The following is a 22,219-nucleotide window of genomic DNA, read 5'->3' as shown; positions in this document are numbered from 1 at the left end:
ATCAAGCTATAAAAAAATGTTTACTGGTATTTTATTTTGCTCACAACTCACTTTGAGGAATTTATTATTAATTTGAAAGAAGGAAAAAAAAATCTATAAACATGAAATAATTTATTTTGTTTTCTAACTATTATGGGTAATAGTCTAAGTAACAGTAAGGAAATGGTCAGGTTATAGTGAATCAACTCAGTGGAATGTAATCTGTTTAAGGAATATAAATATAAAGTTTACTTGAATAAAATAATGAAAAAAAGCACAACAAAACTGTATATACCCTATAATTAAAACCATGAAAGTGCTTTTACCCCATTTAGAAAGGAATAGAAAAATGGCTATTCTAGGATGATGAGATTATGAATGAAAGTTTTACACCTCTTCTTCCATTTTCCTTTAATTTTTGTGATATTTTGATGGTAAACTTCTTACCACTTCATTGAAGAGACTATTATTTAAGAATAGAAAAGAGAGGAGAGAAAATAATTTAACCGGTCCTTTCTCTTACCAATAATAATCCTATATAATAAAAGGCTAATATACAAATCAACTGAACGGCAGAACAACTGGTCACTATGATATGCACTGACCACCAGGGGACAGACACTCAACGCAGGAGAGCTCCGCTTAGCCAGAAGCTGGGCTTATGGTTGGTGAGCACAGCAGCGGTGGCGGGAGCCTCTCCTACCTCTGTGGCAGCGCTAAGGATGTCCGACTGAAGGCTTAGGCCCGCTCCCCGGTGGGAGCGGGCCTAAGCTGTCAGTCAGACATCCCCCAAGGGCTCCCGGACTGCGAGAGGGTATACCAAGGCTGAGGGACCCCCCGAGTGCACAAGTTTCATGCACCGGGCCTCTAGTAATAATAATAACCAAATTTTAGAGGAAAGGGGATAAACCTTTTCAGAGTTGAGGGCAAATTGACTACTCTAAATTTTTGAGAATCAAACTGATACTAACTCTTGAAAAAGGAAACATGTTTTTCTGTTACTGTTAATTCTGGTCATAGTAGAAATATTGCTTACATTTTAATTTTAGCTTGAGTGCCTTAAATCATGAGCAAATAACTCACTTTAAATTAAGTCATTCTTCAAAATGTTTATAGCATCGTATCCTAGCATGTTATAATTATAAAGTTTTTGCATATTCTTCCAGAAATGGCCTGGCCATGTTATGTATTCATATACATACAAGCATGTGTATACACATAATGCTTTATTGCAGGGTTAATAAAAATTTGGAGTTTGTCAAGTTTTTTATAATCAAATTTGTGGGGTGTATACTAAATTCTATTTAGCATTAATAAAATTGAATTGGAATATAAGTCCTAATGAGATGGGTATGGTAAGCTTCCAGGAGCATCCTATTTTTTTTTTTCTTTAATATATTTTATTGATTTTTTGCAGAGAGGAAAGGAGAGGGATAGAGAGTTAGAAACATTGATGAGAGAGAAACATCTATCAGCTGCCTCCTGCACACCCCCTACTGGGGATGTGCCCGCAACCAAGGTACATGCCCTTGACCAGAATCGACCCGGGACCCTTCAGTCCGCAGGCCGACGCTCTATCCACTGAGTCAAACCGGTCAGGGCGCCTATTTTTTTTTGGATACATGTTTTGATACTGACTTTTTCTACATAATTCCTTTAATACAATTACAAAATGATTGATGATGGTTTCATTGGTGAATTTTTCTCTCTTATTAGGTCATCCATCCTGTTTAAAGTTTTCCCCTGAACTAACGGTTAGAGTGAAGGCCTTACGGTGGCAGTGCATCGAGTGTAAGACCTGTAGCTCTTGTCGAGATCAAGGCAAAAATGCAGTGAGTATCTTTAACTTCTAAAGTGAATATTTCATTTAGAAATATTCTACTGTATTTTCTATAAATGGTTGGTTACTTTTTTAGTCACTTCATCCAGCAGAATTTAGAACAGTAGACTCTTTAAATTTACATATTATTAGTTTAGTATACTTGCTCATTGAGATTTAGATTATTTTTAGGTAGTTTCTAAAGTACCTTAATTATAAATTTGCAGAGAGACCAAACTGTTTTATTTTATTTATTTAAAAAATTTTTTAATTGATTTCAGAGAGGGAGAGAGGGAGAGGAGAGAGAGAGAGAGAAACATCAGTGATGAGAGAGAGTCATTGATCAGCTGTCTCCTGCATGCCCTACACTGGGGATTGAGCCCACAACCCAGGCATATGCCCTGACTGGGAATCGAACCGTGACCTCCTGGTTTATAGGTCAACACTCAGTCACTGAGCCATATCACCTGGGAAAGAGACCAAGCTATTTTAAAATAATATTTTGAAATTGTTTGAGTAGTATGGGGGCATTTATTTAGAACTAGTCAGTTAATATATTAATTACAAATTGTCCTTTTTTATTATTATTAAAACTGACTAAAGTTAGCTTCTATCTGATTCCTGGATAAACTTGAAAGTAATGAAACTCATTAATATTTATTTTTTATTTAAATTTAATTTGATTTTATTGATTTCAGAGAGAAAGGGAGAGAGAGATAGAAACATCAAAGATGACTCAGTAATCAGCTGCCTCCTGCACGCCCCCCTGGTGGGGATCAAGCCCACAACCCAGGCATGTGCCCTGACCCAGAATCTAACCATGACCTCCTAATTCATAGGTCAACACTCAACCACTGAGCCACATTGGCTGGGCAAAACTAGTTTTTATTAAAGATCAGATGAATCAAAAATTCACATCTGTTTGCTAACTCAGTCTGTCCATTTGCTCAGTTAATACAAATTAAGGAAACTTTTACTATTGTAATAATCCTCTCCTTTCTGAGATTGTTGAATCTTCCTAACTTTTATGAAGTCACGATCCTGATAAGTTTGTTTTGTAAGATTAAGCAGAACTGACCTTTCTCTTTTTTAGGATAACATGCTCTTTTGTGATTCCTGTGACCGAGGTTTTCACATGGAGTGTTGTGACCCACCACTTACCCGGATGCCAAAAGGTGAGAAATACTTTCTGAAATCAAACTGGCAATATAAAGGGTTATGTTAGTGAAAGCGCTTTTTATCTGCTTTGTTAAAATGAAAGAGTAATTTACATCTTTTTATTTGGGGTCGTTTAAGTAGGAAGAAAATGATCACCTTAATGGTGAGGGCAGTCTTTCTATTTAGGCATCCTGATTCTTACGTGATGTGGATTTATTATTATTTTCCTCTCTTTTTAATATTTAAACATCTATAGAGGAAGTTACTCTTTTTCTGCTTTGTCCACCAACTTTAGCATTCATCAGTGATTCTTGCTTGCACCAATTTTACTGTGTATTTGGTAATGATGAGTTTTCTATTTTCATAATTCCTTCTACATTTATTAATTAGAATTCTTCTATAGGGGAGAGCTATCTCTTTCTCCCACTTATTTATTTTTTAATTAATTTCTATCATTACAGACTCACCGTATTTATTTTATTCTATGGATTTTAACTCATTGCTCTGATTATTTCTTTTTTTGCTAAGTTTGACCCAGATATGACTATTGGGAGCTCCTTCAAGTTGGTTCCTGTGTCCTTTTGATATGCTTTCATCACCTTTTGAGCACTTCTTGATTATCTGGCACCCCAAGATGTTCTAGCTTATCTGTATTTTTCCTGTGCCAGTCCTAGAATCAGCCATTACTCTATGGAATCCTGGCGTCTTTTCTTGTAGAATGGTAATTAGAAACCAGTATCTGGGTACTAGGTATAGAGCAGAGATTTTTTAACTGAGGATTAGTGGACGTCAGCCATGTGTGGGCCTCAGATATTTGTAAATCTCTTCTAGTTGTTTGTAGAATTTTGTGTGTATATATTTTTATGTTTATTTTTCTGGGGGGCTTTCATCAGATTTTCAAATGAGAGTCCTTGATCTGAAAGAGGTTAAGAACTCCTGACTTAAGAGTATCTGAACTCTTTTAATGTATTTATATCCATTGTGCTTTTATGTGGAATGTTCTTTCTTTATAGGCATGTGGATATGTCAAATATGTCGACCTAGGAAAAAAGGACGAAAACTTCTACAGAAGAAGGCGGCACAGATAAAACGGCGTTATGCTAATCCAATAGGACGTCCAAAAAACAGGTTAAAGAAACAAAACACGGTGTAAGTTGTACTTGTGGCAAGGTGAGGGGAGAAAAGGATAGGGTCTTCTCTATCGATAGGGTCTTCTCTATAGTGTAGGATTTCCTTGTTTGCTTTATGAAAAAATTTTCAGTGGTTATAATTGGCACTTTTATATAATAATAATGGCTAACATTTATTGAGCACTTAATAAATTGCCAAGGCACTTTCTAAGTGCTTTATGTATGTTAAATCATTTAATTCTCCCAACAACCCAATGAAGTAGGGACTATTGTTACTCTTATTTTTTGAAGGTGGAAACTACAGTATAGAGAAATTAACTTGCACAAGTTTATAGTAAATGTGGAACTGGGATTAAAATTCAAGTAGTCTGTCACCTATGCCTGGCTCTTACTATTGCCTTATATAAAAATAAGAAAGAAAAAATTGTTACTGTAGCATTTCACAGATTTCTCTGCTGATATTAGTCTCAGTAGTTTATTTCTATTAAATGTACAAATCACTGGATAGCTTCTACTATTGAGGTCACAGCTAAGTGTCATTTTTATGTTCTGAGGTAAAATAATGCAAGTTTTTGCTCTATTAGCAGAAATCAGGATATAATTATCCTTTGTGGACTAGGAAACTGGGCTATGTCTGGAGGAGGTGGGGCAAGATTCCATAGCTAATTCTACCGGTTTTTTTTGTTTTTTAAGTATCTAAGGTAATTCACTTTTGATGAAATGTAAAATATCTTTAGGCCTGTAAATCTGTCTTTATTCTCAAACATTTTACTCACTTTTTCTACATTTAAGAGTCGCTTGACAGTGATACATTTGAAATGAATGGGCAACATCAGATTGAAATATACAGAACCAGCATTGTAGATCATATATTTTTTATTGGTTGAGAGAGAGAGGGGGGGGGGGAGGGAGAGGGAGAGGGAGGGAGAGAGAGAGAAACATTGATTTGTTGTTCCATTTACTTATGCATTCATTGGTTGATTCTTGTATGTTCCCTGATCCAGCATCGATTCCCGCAACCTCAGCATATCAGGATGAAGCTCTAACCAACTGAACTACTGGCCCAGGGCCTGTAGTTCATATTATAAATCTTAAATCAAGCTTTAATTTTCCTATAAAGTGATCTTTTGATTTCTCACTTTCAGAGAGTAACCCATCCTTGTTTTTAAAGGTAAAAGTATAAATCTGAGTTGGTACAGAGATCATAAGACTTTATGCCTGAAAGGATCTGGTCCAACTCTCATTAAACAGATGAAGACTGATATTTAGAGAGAATGTGATTTGTCCAAGTTGTACAGCTAGTAAGTGGCAGAATTATGCCTTCTGACTCCTGGCTTAGGATTTGTTTCACTATAAAATAACTAGGCTTCTTGGAAATAGGAGTTTTTAAAAATATTGCTGCTTCTTTATATAATATTTATAATTTATGAAATATTTTAATAATATAGACTTTTTATAAAGCTGTAGGTTATTTACTAATTATATGTTATATAATAAATAGAAACTTTATACAGATTTTAAATAAATAGTTATCCTTTTTCCTTTTCGATTGTTTAGATCAAAAGGTCCCTTCAGCAAAGTTCGAACTGGCCCTGGAAGGGGTCGGAAACGGAAAATCACTCTCTCCAGCCAATCAGCATCATCATCAGAAGAAGGGTATTTGGAGCGAATAGATGGCTTGGACTTCTGCAGAGATAGCAGTGTCTCTTTGAAATTCAATAAGAAAACCAAAGGGCTCATTGATGGCCTTACCAAATTCTTCACCCCTTCCCCTGATGGGCGGAAACCACGAGGGGAAGTGGTAGACTACTCTGAGCAATATAGAATCAGGAAAAAGGGCAACAGAAAATCAAGCTCTTCAGATTGGCCCACAGGTAAAAGGTTGTTCACTAAGAAACAAAGTATTTCAAAAGTGTGTTATTTGTAATAACACTAGCTCTCTGGAATACACTTATTTGATTAGTAAAAATTAGTTATGGAATATAAGAATGTATTAAAGATACATGTTTAATGATAATAAAGTGATAACTATGGCAAGAACTTAAAGGCTAGACATGAAATTGCAGAAGGGACAAATAGGAGCTATTAGACAAAAGATGGTGCTTTTTTGGTAGAACCACCAAGAATCTGCCTGTAGAAATTTGGGCTATAAGCTTGAATCAAGGATAATTGTATGTTTCATAAATTACAAAATCATGTGATGAGCATCATGCTTATTTACATTGTTCCTGAAGGAAGTTGGAAAGAGTAAGGGTGAATAAAATGCTGTTGATTTAAGAAAGCATAAGGAAATGAATAAAATACAAGGAAATATAAGGTCATTGATTTTTCTACTTCAAATCTTGGCAAATACATTTGTAATTTTTCACTTAAGAGAGCCATAGCTTCAGTCCATTTGTTTATGTATCAGGCTAAGTTGTTTACTTTTCAAAGTATAAAACATCTGTGAAAAAATTTTAATAGTGTAGCAGGTAATTCAAGTTAGAGGAGAACATTTTCACTAGCTCTTTGGATAACTGAAACTTAAACTAGCCTTGTTGCTTGAGTGCTGTAAGTTTAGAGAACCTAACGCTTCTAAGGAAGTAGAAATGGCTCTGAGGAAAGTAGCAGAATGGGAATGGACTTTTTTGGATCACAAGTCTCTTTTTTCTCATATACTGTAAGATAATTTCTTCACTTTGATTTCCTTCTTCTGAATGTCCCATTGGTGATTGTTTTCACTGCATCATTTTCATTCTTGCTTATATAAATGGTTGATGGGTTCGGTGCAAAAGAGAATATTCTCATCATTGTAAGGTCCCCCTATGTGCCGCGCCAGCACAGCCAAGGGTTCAGGGAGCCTGAGCGTGGGCAACGAAGGATGGAGAAATGACAGACAAAGAGAAAAAGCTGAGTCTAGGTGGATCTTCTGTGCCTTGATGAGGCCACAGACAGATCCAGACTGCAATGCTGAGGCTTTATTTATTGTCAGGGACAAACAAGGCAATTGACAATGTTCTTGTAAGTTTCACTTGTTTTGGCAGCACTTGCTGCCCCTCCCACAGCCCACTAGCTACCCAGGAAAGATCTAGGGAGCAGTCACAAGATCAAGCTTAATTATGCTTAAAGGACTGTGCCCTTCCAAGCTTGGGACTTGTTTGTGACTTTGCCAGCAGGTCAGTCCGAGGCTTAACCCTATAACCGCTTCCTACATCTCACCCTTTCTTTTTAATTTAAGCTACTAATAATGTAAGTAAAATTTAAACATCAAGAACAAATTTCTGACTATTAAGACATTAACAAAACAATGCCAATGCAAAACCCAATAACAAAACAATGCCAATGCAAAATTCTAGACATGGCTATTAACAAAACAATGCCAATGCAACACAACAATAAAAAAATAAAACTACAGTAACATTTTCCTACTAAATGAAGGTTTCTTTTGCTGATTTACTCAAGAGTCCTCAGACTTGGCTGCGAAAGAGTTTGCAGAAGACTGGCAGCTAACCAATGCTAGCATGGCCAGAAACATGGTTGAGGCAGTAGCTTCCACTTCTTGCTTTTTGCCATCTGCTGGGCCTCAGTTGTTAACTTCTTCAGCTGACCCCATGTTGGCACCTCGATCTCTTGTGTAGCCTTCGTCATCTTCCTTTTCCGCTTTGCTGTCATCGAGGCAACTTTCAGTCTTTTGAACAATGGGACAAGGAGCTTCTCTGGGTCCATTGTGGTGACGCACGTAACGCTCTGGCACCCAAATTGGCTGCACGGCTCCTTCTGGAAAGATACAAACACAACCTCTTCCCACATCATTACTGGATCTGGTCCAAACCATTGTCCAGTTTGTGCATCCTTCCATCGGGCTAACCCCGTGGATGCTATTGTACAGGGGGTCCGATGCCTTTCGGCTGCTCTATGAACATCCTCATTGCAATTCACAAAATGTAAAGTATAAAGAACATGACTGAGTTTGTTTTGAGGTGACACATAATATCTGTCTCCCCCTTTCTGTTTTAGTAATTGCATTTTAAGGGTACAATTTGCTCTTTCCACTATTGCCTAATAATTTTTGGAAGTCATTTAATGTAAGTAAAGTGTCAGTTCGAATTTGAATTTTCTGAGGTTTTATTTTTCCCCTCAATTTTGCTGCCAAGATAAGAAAAAGGAAATGTCCTTTGAACTTTTTCAGGTGCTATGCATAATCCAGCACAATGCAGAGAATCCTGCATTATAAGAGATATTTAGTTACTTCGTTTTTCCCTTCTTAGAGGAAAAAACTTTCATAACATTTAAAATATATTTATTAATTTTTATTTGATAAGGCTTTCCATGCAATTTCAAGTATATTAGATCTGTTAAATTTAAAGATTTCCTTTAAGAAGAGAGAATACATTTCTTGTATTACTCCGGGCCCTTGGAGCTTTCCAAGAATCATCTCTGTTAAAGCCTTGAAATTTTAACATGGAAAAAAACCCATCAAATATATATCTATATATGATTTAAATATTATAATTAACTTTTATTATTATCTTAAGATATCAATTAGATTTTACACTTGATCTTAGCCAAAAGGCCGAGAAGCGATTCAATTAGATTTTAAACTAGAAAAATTTTGGTTGGGATCACAGAATTAATCCTCTTTTTTAATTAGACCAATAATAAGCAACTTATTTTGAATTCCTAATTATTAGAGAAAACACAACATTTTATTTTCTTAAAAATAAGTTCTTATACTTTAGGCATTTAATTACCACAACTATATAATTTCTCCCAATTTAATTTGCACTTTGAACTTTAAAGCTGGCAAGACAAATATATTTAGCATTTCCTAGATTAATAACACTATATTTTTAAGAATAAGCAGTAGCAAGCCTGCAAGTATTCAAATGCAAAGATTATCCTTAAAGAATGGCTACTGGTGGGAAACTGATTTCAAAGGTTCTTTAAGAGTTTGCCATCCCGGCAGGGGAAAAAACTTTTAGGCTACTGAAACAGGTTTTTTTTGGCCCCAGCTGCTTGACTTTTCAAAACGACCAAGATTTTTCTGCTGGGGAAGTCAAGAAGCAAAACTGTAGCCATTCAAATGCAAATTAATATTCTTCAAGGATAGCTGCTGGCAGGAAACTGATTTACCTGTATGCTGGGGGAAGGGCAACTACCCTTCTTCCTCCATTAACAAAGGGCATAGTCAGTTACCTGGGCTATTTAGATTTTTTATAATTAATACGTTATTTATCTATATTTCAACAATTTTTTGAGATTCAAATCCAATTCCAATTATTTTAAGGCATTTACTTTGGATAAATTCTATAACAGAATTTACTGGTTTTCTTAAAAGTTAACTTTTTAACAAGGTTCATTAGTATTTTGAAAACTACTCTGTATTATGGAAATGCGAATCCTGTTGCTGGAATTTGCTTGAATTTCTTTGGAGAAGACTTTTTTGCTGTTTTTCTTAGGAAAGAAAAAAAAAAAACAGTTCTGGGTTTTTCATTTTCTATAGCTTTTGCAGAGAGATTCCAGCCTAAGACAATCTAAATGTCCGAAATCGGACCATGCGCGCATTCTGTCTTACAGCTAGGTTCTCTCCCCTCCAGCACAGAAATTCCAGACACATTTCTAAATTTTTAAGACTTTTTCATGGCAAAAAAGGAAACTTTAAATTAGCATACTGAGTGGGCTTCCATCTTGGATAGCCATGTGTTTCCCTTCCCCCACATCCTACTTACTTCAGGGGAAGTTTCAGCAACAGATATTAATTTTTTTCTTTCTTTTTTGCTTTCTGAAGTAATAACTAATCACCCAATTTGGCCAAGATTTGCATTTCCCTGCCACATTCCTCCACTCCCCTTCTGGAGTGGGCTGTAGGCAGTCCCGAATCAGGGACCACAGACTGAAAGCAGAGGCAGGCATTTCCTCTGGACCTTCAGCTATGTAATGATTGCGAAGTTGTTTTCCTACCTTCTCCCATGCCTCTATATTTACCTTTCCTTCCTCAGAAAACCATGGCAGGTTTTACTTACAAAATCCAAAAAATTGAAAAGCTATTCATACCTCACAGAACAGCCCCTTGCTTGGAGCATAGCCTTAAGCATGGATACGCATACATTCTTGCCCTGCGATCCTGAATTTCCCATATTTTACACCTAGCTAGTACAGTACCCCTTCCTTACTTACTGCGTGCGCGCGCCTCCTTAGGGGCTCCTTTCGCCTGACAATTGAAGTTCCCTCACACTCAGGTCCGCATTGAGTGCCACATGGGCCGAACTCAGCACCGCGCTGGGCGCCACTTGGGCTGCGCCAGCACAGCCAAGGGTTCGGGGAGCCTGAGCGTGGGCAACGAAGGATGGAGAAATGATAGACAAAGAGAAAAAGTTAGGTCTAGGTGGATCTTCTGTGCCTTGAGGCCACAGACAGATCCAGACTGCAAAGCTGAGGCTTGCTTTATTGTCAGGGACAAACAAGGCAATTGACAGTATTCTTGTAAGTTTCACTTGTTTTGGCAGCACTTGCTGCCCTTCCCACAGCCCAATAGCTACCCGGGAAAGATCTAGGGAGCAGTTACAAGATCAAGCTTAATTATGCTTAGAGGACTGTGCCCTTCCAAGCTTGGGACTTGTTTGTGACTTTGCCAGCAGGTCAGTCCGAGGCTTAACCCTATAACCGCTTCCTACACCCCTATTTAATGCTGTATTGATCAGGTTTTCACCAAAGTGGCAATCAACTAATAACTGTAAGCATTTAAGTACTTTTTATGTCTTTATCAACCATGTAGACTGTAGAAAAGCTCTAGTTTGAGCATGTTTAAGAAGATATGCAAGTCATTTAGTTTGGGCTTAGATGGAAAGAATAAAGCAGATCTTAATAAAAGGCAATTTTATATTAACCATTTCACTATAGATGGATTATTAGAAGAATCTACTGGAATGTTATAGAAATAGAAATGTATTAGAGCAAATGTATAAAATAATATGGAGAATCAATATTGAGCGTTAGGCATTGGTGTGAGCTTTTGCTTTAATTGGCTCTGTCATTTTTTTTATGAGTTTTAGAGTTTAAGGAGCAACCTTGCACCATCTAATAACAATGCTACTGATTGCTGTACTAGATTGTGCCTGCATCTGTCTGTGTCATGCACTAGGGGGCATTCATGTCACATAGCATCTTTATATATGTATGTGTTTTTCAATTTGGGAATATTGTGAACAATGAGTCCTTGTCCTTTTTCTTATACTAAATGAATAACAGACAGCCTATATGTGCAGTTGATATGATAAGAACTACGTCACTAATTGGTCTTTTCAGCTACATTCATACAGAGAGGAAATGCTGATGGCACACTATCAGCAATGTCATCTTCAAATGCAAAGGATAATGATCCATGTAATCCCTCAGTACTCCTTCACTAATTTCTTTTCACTGCATCCTCCTGCAGTGAAGATGCCTCCTTTAGCGGGTAATTATAATTTATTATACTTATCCAGATGATTATCTCTGTGATCCTCAGGTTTGTGGAGTTCTTACTTTAAAGGGGACCCAGAATGTGAAGGGAGTTGGTACTTCTTGACATCAGTTAGGGTAGCCATTTCAAAGGTTATCTTTTTTGCTGAGATAAGAATGTATTGGCCTTATGGTGATCCCTCACTGAGAAGTTTGAAAGAGCAAATTTTCTGTTTTCTTTCCAGGTGATGAAAATTATGTCTTGTTATAACATAAACTTCTTCCATACTACCAAGGAATGAAAAAATATTTGAATGTACAACTTACACTAAAAGTGTTGTATTCATACTATTTCAAAATAAATTTTATCCTCCTTAGAACTTTTTCTTTTTTCTTGTATGTATTAATAATACATTAAAATGTAAGTTCTTTTAATGACATTTACATTTATATAGTATTTTTAAGAAGACAATTCAAGCTTTTTATTATAAGGCAGATATAATACATACATATTCTTTGTTTAATAGTATCTTTCTGAGTCAGTTTAATGCTATCTCTTCTCTGTTATATAAAATAATATAAATAATTATTATTGAGGTCTTCAAACTGAAATAAAGACTTCTGAAATTTTTTTCTAGATAATGTATTAAACTAAGGGTAGTATATTAATAATGTGTGAACCCGTTCTTTATGTGCAGACAATCAGGATGGCTGGGATGGCAAACAAGAAAGCGAGGAGCGGCTTTTTGGAAGCCAGGAAATCATGACTGAGAAAGATATGGAGTTATTTCGTGATATCCAAGAACAAGCACTGCAGGTAAAGTTGGAAATTCAGATTGGACAATCAAATAATTTGTTCATGGATGAGAAACAGAAGGTTAATTATATTGTGGGTAAAGCGGTAATAGCAATTTATTGATCCATCTGATCTAGGAATATTCTTCCATGTTTCTTCTCTGTAAAATTATTTTCCTTCCGTAAGTTAGGACTTTGGTATTTATTGAAATTGTAGTGGGAAACCACTGAGAGATTTTTAGCAAGGAAATAGCGGGATCAGATTTGCATTAAAAATAGTTTTTTCTTGGCCACCATATTAAGAATGGATTGGAATTGGATAAGAGTGGAAGCAGAGAAACTAATTTTGAGGCTTTTTCAATAATCCAGATGAAAGAAGCTGGCCACTTAAACTAAAGAGGTGGCAGTGGAAATGGGAGTGAGGTAGATGGATTTAGAATATATTTTAGTGATGGAATCAGTGGAACTTGGTGATAGATTCTGTGTAATTTGAAGGAGCAAGAGGTCATCAAGGATGACTCTCAGGTTCTCTGACTTAATGTAATAAAGTGGGTTGAAGTGAATGGGAAAGTCACTAATGATTAAATTAGAGGATGTTTTGAATAATGACACATTCAGCCCTGGCTGGTTTGGCTCAGTGGATAGTGTGTCGGCCTGCTGACTGAAGGGTCCCAGGTTCGATTCCGGTCAAGGGCATATACCTTGGTTGCGGGCACATCCCCAGTAGGAGGTGTGCAGGAGGCAGCTGATCGATGTTTCTCTCCCATCGATGTTTCTGACTCTCTATCCCTCTCCCTTCCTCTCTAAAAAATCAATAAAATATATTTAAAAAATAATGAAGCATTCATAAAGATAATGAATAGTCATTTTTGAGAGTCTACATATGGTGTAGTAGAAATTGCTTCAACCTTTGTTTCAAAAATTTTGCAGGAAAATTTTATTATAAAGTATTAGATAGTTGTACAGTTGTACCATTAAGAGATAAATGAGCCCAGTTGGCATGGCTCAGTGGTTGAGCATAGACGTATGAACCAGGAGGTCATTGTTTGATTCCTGGTCAGGGCATATGCCCAGGTTGTGGGCTCTATCCCCAGTGAATATTTTTAAAAAAAGAGATAAGTGATAAAGGAGTTAATATTGGAACCCATCCAGCTAACAACTCATCATTTATTGAGTGCCTGCTTTGTTTTAGAAACTATGCTAGGTATAGGGACTATGTGAGTAAGACATAGAATTTACAATTTAGTGGGAAACTCAGAAAAGCAAATCCAATATCTGTGCCTAGTGATTATATTGAGTAATTAAATTTAATGTGGTATATTTCTAATTTGAGAGTTACTGAAATGCTTAGCAAGATTTTTATCAAAAAGGGGCCATTCATTAATTGGTTTTGATTTTTTAATTTTATTTTAATTTCAGGAGAAATAAGGATATAGTTTGCCTGGCTCTATGTTCCATCATTAACTATATAAGGAGCATTTCTATAAAAAAGAACCACCTCTGAAAAGAAAATAGAAGCATAAAAAATTACTAATATAGGCTTCTGTTCTGGAATTTTATTTCAACTATCATGTTATGAGGTTGGAGGAAATGGTTTTTCTGAAAAGGTCCATCACCAGAAAGAAGCATTTGTATTCAGCTCATTCCATTGTAGCATAACAGCCTTCTTGAAATATATAGAATGATTTTTACATAAAATAGCAACCAAATAGCACATTGAGTTTCCATACTTAATTTTAATGATTTTAGTTTTGCAGGACTTGATTGTTACAGCATTTTTAAAATCTGGGGTATTAAAATAATTTTCCTTTTTGAAAAGAATAATAAAGAATTGAACAGTTATTAGAGATGAAGTAAGCTAGATTCAGTAATTCTCTCAAGCCCTTAGCTGGTTTGGCTCAATGGATAGGGTGTTGGCCTGCGGACTGAAGGGTCCGGGTTTGCTTCTGGTCAGGGGCACATGCCCAGGTTGTTGGTTCAGTCCCCAGTAGGGGGCATGCAGGAGGCAGCCGATCAATGATTCTCTCTCACCATTGATGTTTCTCTTCCTCTCTCCTCCCCCCCCCCCCCCTTTGTCTCTCTTCCTCTCTGAAATCAATAAAAATATGTTTAAAAATAATAATTTTCTCAACCCTCTGAAGTAAAGATTACTAGTATTATCCCCATTTTACATATGAAGAAGTTGCATGATTTTTCTGCTGTAGTTATAATTCAGGCCTGTGTGACTCCAAATGTTTTGCCTTTAATCACAATAACACCCCGCATTACCCTTTAAAAAAATGTTACTGGGCCCTACCTAGTTGTCTCAGTGGTTAGAGCGTTGGCCCTCGACTTATGGATCCTGTGTTTGATTCTGGTCAAGGGCACATACCTCAGTTGCGGATTCAATCCCCAGTCAGGGAGCATGTGGAAGACAACCAGTTGATGTGTCTCTTTCACATCGATGTTTCTCTGTTTCTCCTCTTCCCTTCCACTCTCTCTAAAAATCAATGGAAAGAATATCCTCAGGTGAAAATTAATTAAAAAAAAAGAAAAAGTTACTGGAGGCACCAGAATTATAAGGCATGTACTGAATTCAAGTAGGGAAAGATGCATAGAAGATAAACAGCAAACAGTGGCATAGAGTACCAATTTATGTAATTTGTTGCTGTATTAAATGATGCAGATTATTCTACATGTTCACAGCAAATTAAGAATAAGTAAGAATTGGTGTGATCTTGCTAACTACCTATGCTAACAATCTTAGATGTTCACAGAAGAAGCAGGCTCAAAGAATGATTAGAATTTAGGTAAATGGAGAGAAAGAGGGCTTAGTAGGTGCAGTAAACATTAACTTCAGCTTTGAGGAATAAATAACTACTATAAATACAAGAGATATTGCAATTATTGGTCCATCAGATTAATAAATATTTGAGGGCCTACCTTGTGCAAGTCACACTGTGGAGATGTAGAAAACACAATAGCTGCCCGTAAAAGTGAATAACACAGGCAGTCCTTACTTTGCATGGCACTGTGTTAATGGAAACGTGCACACCAGAATTGTGTCCATGCTTTACACATTCCTTTGGTGATTGAGATTTTTATCTCACTTCTGGTATGTGTCAGTTTCAGTTAGCATGGCACCATGCGGAGCAAGGACCAGCTGTAATTTAGTGTGAGAGATAAAACAGAGTGGAGCACTTTTTAGGAAATGGTAAGAAATATATTGAATTACTAGCCTAGAACTGGATGTTGGCTAGTAAGAGTACATTAGTCTTGGCATGCCAGGAATTTAAGGTATCCCCATGACTACTTTTGTTGTTGTTGGAGTGATTTCTCCTTGATATTGATGAAGTCAGGGATGGGGAGTGAGCGACTGTTTTAATGGTCTTAGGCATTTTCCCATTAATTATAAGACATATTAAGAGGCTGTTTAGATATATTTTTAGTTCATTAATTTGACATAATTTTCTTAAGAATTTTAATAGGTAGTGGTTAAAGGCCTAGGTACTATAAACAGACTTAAAATCCTATCTCTGCTAAGTGACCTTGGTCGAACAAAATACTTAATAGGTTTGTTGAAAGGATTAAATGAGTTGATATTTGCAAAATGGCTTAGTGTGTCATTCGTGTAGTGAGGGCTAGATAAATGTGAGCTTCTGTTAGCTATCTTAGGAGCAGGTACTAGAAATACATAGATGAATAGAAAATGTGTCTCTTCCTTCTAGTTGTGGAGACAGTGATAAATAATTAAACCAATGTAATTAGTAATAGGTACTCTTTTACTAAGTTCCAGGTACTATATTCAGCATTACATATCAATTTGTTGCTTTGTAATACAACCTTGTATATTACTTGCTCCCATTTTGCAGATGAAATAATTGAAGTCTTAGAAGGATTATTTTACCTAAAGTTATATAGTTAAGTTTTAGTTTTAGAATCAGTATTTGAACCCAGGGAGTCTGACCCCAGATCCTTAACTCTTAACTGCTAGTTTATAGTATAATGTTACCATAGAGATTTGCATAGATGCAATGAGAATAAGCAGGAAAGTATCTGTCAAGGGATGTTAGCGGAGTCTTTGTAGAGGTTATATTTGAGCAGGGTGTTGAAGGAATGAGTAACAATTTACTATTGAATAAGAAGAGGTAGACATTTCAAACAGAACAGTTTGGGTATATAGGAAAGCTTATTGAACTTTTGGAGTTGGATGTAGTTAATTTGGCTGGACTTCAAGTAAAAGAAGAAGTTGAAAGGTAAGTATAGACAAGATCATAAAGATCTTATGGTACATGTTAAGGAGTTTGTACTTTATTTTACAGTAGCTTTTAAAAATAGTCGAATAGCTCTGGAAGGGCTACTGAAGAATTTTAAAAAGAGGGTGACTTGATTGTATACTTACCTCTGGTGATACAGTGCGTAGTGGATTGAAAAATACTTGAACAAGGACATCCATGAGTCCAGTGATTACAGTAATTAGAATGAGAAGTGACTAGGGTCTAAATGAAGGCACAGGAGGTACAGTAGGCAGAGATTTTTGAGAAAGATTTAGGATAGCATAGAAAAGATACAGTATTGGGTTGGGAGTTAGGAAAAGATGGAACCAAATAGGTCTCCCAGTGTTCTTCTATATTGAGTACATGATGATACTAAATGTGGTAGGAGGAGCTTTTATGAATGGAAGAAGAGACCATGCTTACATAAACTGGGGATTTGTGTGAAGTCTAAAATGGACAACTTTTGTAGACTTGTATATGGAGGTAGGAGAGTTTGGGGTAGGAGCTTTGCCGGCTTATCATCAACAGGTGATTGGGGTGAAGCTACATGGTTAATAGCTGAAGTTATAGATAACATTCATTTAACAATAAATGTTACTGAGTACTGAGTTACCATGTGTCATACACTGAATATACAGGAGTGAACAGATTTTTTAAAAACATTCTTATTTTATGGAGCTTATAGTTTAGTTGGGGTGGGGATGGTAAATGGTATGCCAGTTATGGAGAAAGTCAGAGGAGGGAGAGAGAAAATTCAGAGGGAAAGGATGGATTTGTGCAGTTTTAAATCATTGTTTTAGGGAATATCTGACATTTAGTAGAACCCTGAAGGAGGTGAGGGAATAAGCCATGTGGATATCAGGGGGAATAGCATTCCAGGCAGGGAGCAGGCATGCAAAGGCCCTGAATCAGGTTTTGTGCTTATCATGGTCAAGGAAATACAAGTAGGCCAGTGTTGTTAGAGCTGAGAAGAGAAATTAGATAATGAAGACAGAAAGGTAATGGGAGGCCAGATTTTGTAGGTTCTTCTAGACCATTATAAAGGCTATGGTTTTTATACTGAGTGAGATAGGAACCCTTGGAGGATTTTGAGCAGAAGAGCGATACAATCTGACACATGTTATAAAAGTACTAGAGGCCCAGTGCACGAAATTCATGCAAGGGGCTCGTCCCTCTCAGCCCGGTGGCTTGCCTTGGCCCTCGCAGCCCTGGCTTCGTCTAGAAGGTCGTCTAGAAGGATGTCCAGAAGGTCAGTCGGCTGTCCGGTCTAATTAGCATATTATGCTTTAATTATATAGATTGCTCTGGCTTCTGTGTAGATTGAAGGGAGAAAATACAAAAGCAGGGAGAACTTAGGAGGCTATTAGCATTATTCACATAAGAGATGGGGATCAGCCCTAGCTGGTTTGGCTCAGTGGATAGAGCGTCAGCCTGCGGACTGGTTCGATTTCGGTCAAGGTCACATGCCTGGGTTGTGGGCTTGATCCCCAGTAGGGGGCGTGCAGGAGGCAGCCGATCAGTGATTCTCTCTCATCGATGTTTCTCTCTCTCTCTCTCTCTCTCTCTCTCTCTCTCTCTCTCTCTCTCTCTCTCTCCCCCCCTCCCTCCCTCTCTCCCTCTCTCTTTCTCTCCCTCTCTCCCTCCTTCCCTCCCTCCCTCCCTCCCTCCCCCTTCCTCTCTGAAATCAGTAAAAATATTTAAAGAGAGAGAGAGGTGGGGATCATTGTGGTAGTGGTCAATTATAATTCTTGATTATGTTTTGAAGGTAGACCCATTAGGATATGCTGTTGGATTCAGGAGTCCTCAAACTTTTTAAACAGGGGGCCAGTTCACTGTCCCTCAGACCGTTGAAGGGCCGGACTATAGTTTAAAAAAAAACTATGAACAAATTCCTATGCACACTGCACATATCTTATTTTGAAGTAAAAAAAACAAAACGGCAAAAACACCTGCATGTGGCCCGCGGGCCATAGTTTGAGGACGCCTGGATTAGATGATTATGAAAACAAGGAGTAGTGTCTAGAGCACACTTGGTGGAGGGAGTTGCCATTTATTGAGATGGAGGAGAACACAAGAGGAAGAGGGGTGGGGAAAAAGAAGACCTGGAGTTTGATTTTGGACTGTTGAACTTGAGATTCCTATAACACAAGCATGTCACACTCAAAGGCTAACACGGGCAAAATAAACAAGGTTTAAGTTTATGTGGGCTGCAAAAAAACAAAAGCTTCAATTTTCATAGAAATGTAGGTTTCTTTCAATAGAGACATGCTGAATACAAAGGGCTGGAATAAATGAGTAATCGTTAACATAAAATAATAGACCATTTTAATAAAAATTACTATTTTTTCTTGAACATTAACTTACCAAACACTGAATAACAGCACAAATTAATAAGCATAATGCAAATATACCTATTTTTCTTGTGCTCCTAAAGCGAAATATTTCCTGTTGCGCATACCAAACAAGTCAGTCCAAGACTAATGATGTGGCAATTGGCTACTAAAATATTCGCTGCTAGTATTAGTGGAGAGAAATGGTGCGCCTGCGCGTAGGGCATGTAAGGGAAATGAATGCAACACGATTATAGTAATCAGTCATTAGCGAACGTTGTAGTTCGTTATTAATAATTATGTAGAACAGGATATTGTAAAAATTAAGTTACGAAATTTTTATTAAAACGTTTCTTACATACCGTTATATTGGCTGGGCCGCAAAAAATATTCATTGTGGGTCGCAAGTTTGACATGCTTGCTATAACACATTCAAGAGAGGAGCTAGCAAGTAGTGGGATGTATGTGTCTGGAATTCAACACACAGGTTTGGGCTAAAAATATAAATTTAGGACTTGTCAGAAAGTTGGTGGTATCTGAAGGAATGAGACTAGATAAGATCACCAAAAGAGAAGAAAAGAGCTTTGAGGAGTCCTGGGATATTTAAACTTTTAGAGATTAGTGAAACTGAGAAGGAATGGCCAGTTAAACAAAAACATCTCATTTCTTCCTCTCTCAGCCCCTGGCAGCCACCATTCTGCTTTCTGTCTCTATGAACTTAATTACTCTAGGTAGACCTCATATAAGTGGAATCATATGGTATTTGTCCATTTGTGTCTGGCTTATTTTACTTAGCATGTTTTCAAGGTTCATCCAATTTGTAGCATGTATCAGAATTGCTTTCCTTTTTAAGGCTAAATAATATTTCATTGTATGTATTTACCATATCTTGTTTATCCATTCATTTGTCAATGGACACTTGGCTTGCTTCCACCTTCTGGCTATTGTGAATAATGATGCTGTGAACGTGAGAGGACAAATATTCAAGTTCCTGCTTTCAGTTCTTATAGACCCAGGAGTGCATCTGCTGATTCAAATGGTCATTTTATTTTTTTAGGAACTGCCATACTGTTTTCCACAGTAGCTACACCATTTTACATTTCCATCAGCAATGCACAAGAGTTCCAGTTTCTTCACACCCTTGTAAAACACTTGATGTTTTCTGATTTTTTGTTTTGTTCTGTTTTTGTTTTTTTTAATAGTAGCCATTATAATGAGTATGAAATCATATCTCATTGTCTGCATTTGCTTTTCTCTAATGATTAGTTATGTTGAGCATCTTTCATGTACTTATTGGCCATCTATGTATCTTTTTTGGAGAACGAGAAATAAATTTATAACTCACCTTACAATAAGATCTCATTTAACTCAATTGTTGGCAAACATGATTTGAACTGACATGAGACTATATGTATTCTTATCCCATTTAATGTGAATATTCATGTTTTGCTAAAGAAATATCAATGATGTCAGTTTATGGAGTGTCCGCTTAATCCTACAAGAGTTGTCGATTTAAGATACATATACTAGTATGTATTGTAATACTTTGCTAACATCAGAAAAATTCAGAATTCCAAAGCATATTCTCTTCCCAAGAGTTTTGGATAAAATTCTGTGTACTTGTAGCATCATTTTTTGGGAAAACTAAGTTTCAGTTCAAAAAAACATGCAGACTTTGGGAATTCAAATTATTAATTAGTTGAGGGTTACCCATATTTACTATCTCACTTCTACCCATTTTGTTCTTTATGCTTTACTCTTGATATTTCTGTTCTGGACGTTTTTGCCTCTTAACCTTTCCGAGCCATGTGGTTTCCCCCTTATCTATAAAGTGAGTACATTGTTTTCTACTATGAGGAATGGATTGTGGGGATTCAATGAGATAATGATATAAGGTGCAGAGTCTGGCACAGTACATATTCCACAAATGCTGATTCTCTTTATTAAGTTCATGCTCTCTACATTTGGGAGCATGTGAACTCATTCTTACATATCTCTTTCATCATGTAATTTTTAATCCCAAATGGACGGAATTATTTTTATTATACTGTTTCTATGGGAAAATGTTCAAATACCAAAAAAACATCTCTTCTCTCCACATTTCACATTCTCATATTGATAATAAGGGTGCAGTATATATAACCCTCCACTCCCACTTCAAAATGCTATTTACCCAGGGGAGATGGAGAAGGAAGGTGAAGGGGGTGTTATCTAACGGAGGGCAAAGGGAAGGGAGCAGCAGGGCTGTATCTACATGAATTGTAATTTTCATATTTGTACTAGATCTGGATTTGAGGGTATTACAAGGGTGGCCTCTATATATTGGAAATTAGAATTAGATAAGTGATTTAATGGAAGTGGAGTTTTTATAGAAGAGTAATCTTTCTTATAAACTGTTAATAAAAGTTTCATTATCTATAGAGTAGGCACATTTAAAGTTATCTTTTGTTTAACCCAATTACTAGTGCGTTTAGTGCCTCCCCTTAACTTTTTTAGATTAAAAAGTCTATTCTGGCCTGGAATATGTTATCTTTTAAAATTTTTGGCATATTCAAATAAGGAGGGTACAAAGTAGCAGAACTTGAATTAACCGTTTTAAAAAATACGTTGTGCTCTCAATTATATCAGGTACCTGCTGCTTTGGAAAGTTGAATGTTTAACAAAGGAGTATTTTGGCTGAAATTTAAAAATAAAATGGCTTACCAGAGGTGATCTTGTAATTCAGATTGATAATTTTACTTTGGCAAGGACTGGGTTAATGACTGGTTTAGCTGCAGCTTTTGCTTTCTCACAGCATAGAGCCTTTGTTAACTTCTAAACCTTAGTAAAGGGAAACACACTGGCTCAGGAAACTTTCACCAGGGAATTGGAGGTGGTGGAGGACAAGTGGATGAGCGCATGTGCCAGAGAATTTACAGTGCACAAAGGTGAGAGTAGGTGAGGGAGTGGGGAAATCTGCTGCGAGTCTCGTTTTACACAGACTCTCTTAGTTGCGGTGATGTGCAAGCAGTTATACTGGAACTGGATATCCAATTTCACATCAGGCATCCACCTGGAAGAGCCACGGGCAGCTGATGGGAAACCTCCCAAACAACAGGCAGTACTGCAGCAGGTGCATGTTTTCAACTTTTGTGCTTCCTGTTTGATCATTGACTCAGGAAATTAGATCTAGTTTCTGATATTTGGTAATTCTGATATTTTTTATACTACTGTTCTTGTTATTTTGAGCTGTAAAGATAGGTTGATTAATAAAAGATACAACTTTATTAATTAGAATACTTGATTCTGGAATATAGTTTAAAGAACAATGTTTTTAAAACCTACAAAGTTCTA

At 36.7% G+C, this 22,219-nt stretch overlaps 1 protein-coding gene across 1 annotated transcript in view; it reads left to right on the top strand.

The window, feature by feature from the left end:
• The window catches only part of KAT6A (lysine acetyltransferase 6A), a 110,735-nt gene that overhangs the window by 61,736 nt on the left and 26,780 nt on the right, over nucleotides 1-22,219 (top strand). Inside the window, 5 exon segments of the mRNA XM_079779384.1 lie at nucleotides 1,696-1,811; nucleotides 2,892-2,973; nucleotides 3,970-4,105; nucleotides 5,644-5,960; nucleotides 12,204-12,322. Coding sequence (XP_079635510.1) covers nucleotides 1,696-1,811; nucleotides 2,892-2,973; nucleotides 3,970-4,105; nucleotides 5,644-5,960; nucleotides 12,204-12,322 — 770 coding nt within the window.

This window comes from Cnephaeus nilssonii (genome assembly GCF_951640355.1).
Source record: "Cnephaeus nilssonii genome assembly, chromosome: 8".
NCBI classification, from domain to species: domain Eukaryota; kingdom Metazoa; phylum Chordata; class Mammalia; order Chiroptera; family Vespertilionidae; genus Cnephaeus; species Cnephaeus nilssonii.
The sequence above is the reverse complement of the archived record's forward strand: the minus strand, read 5'-3'. Positions and strand labels throughout refer to the sequence as shown.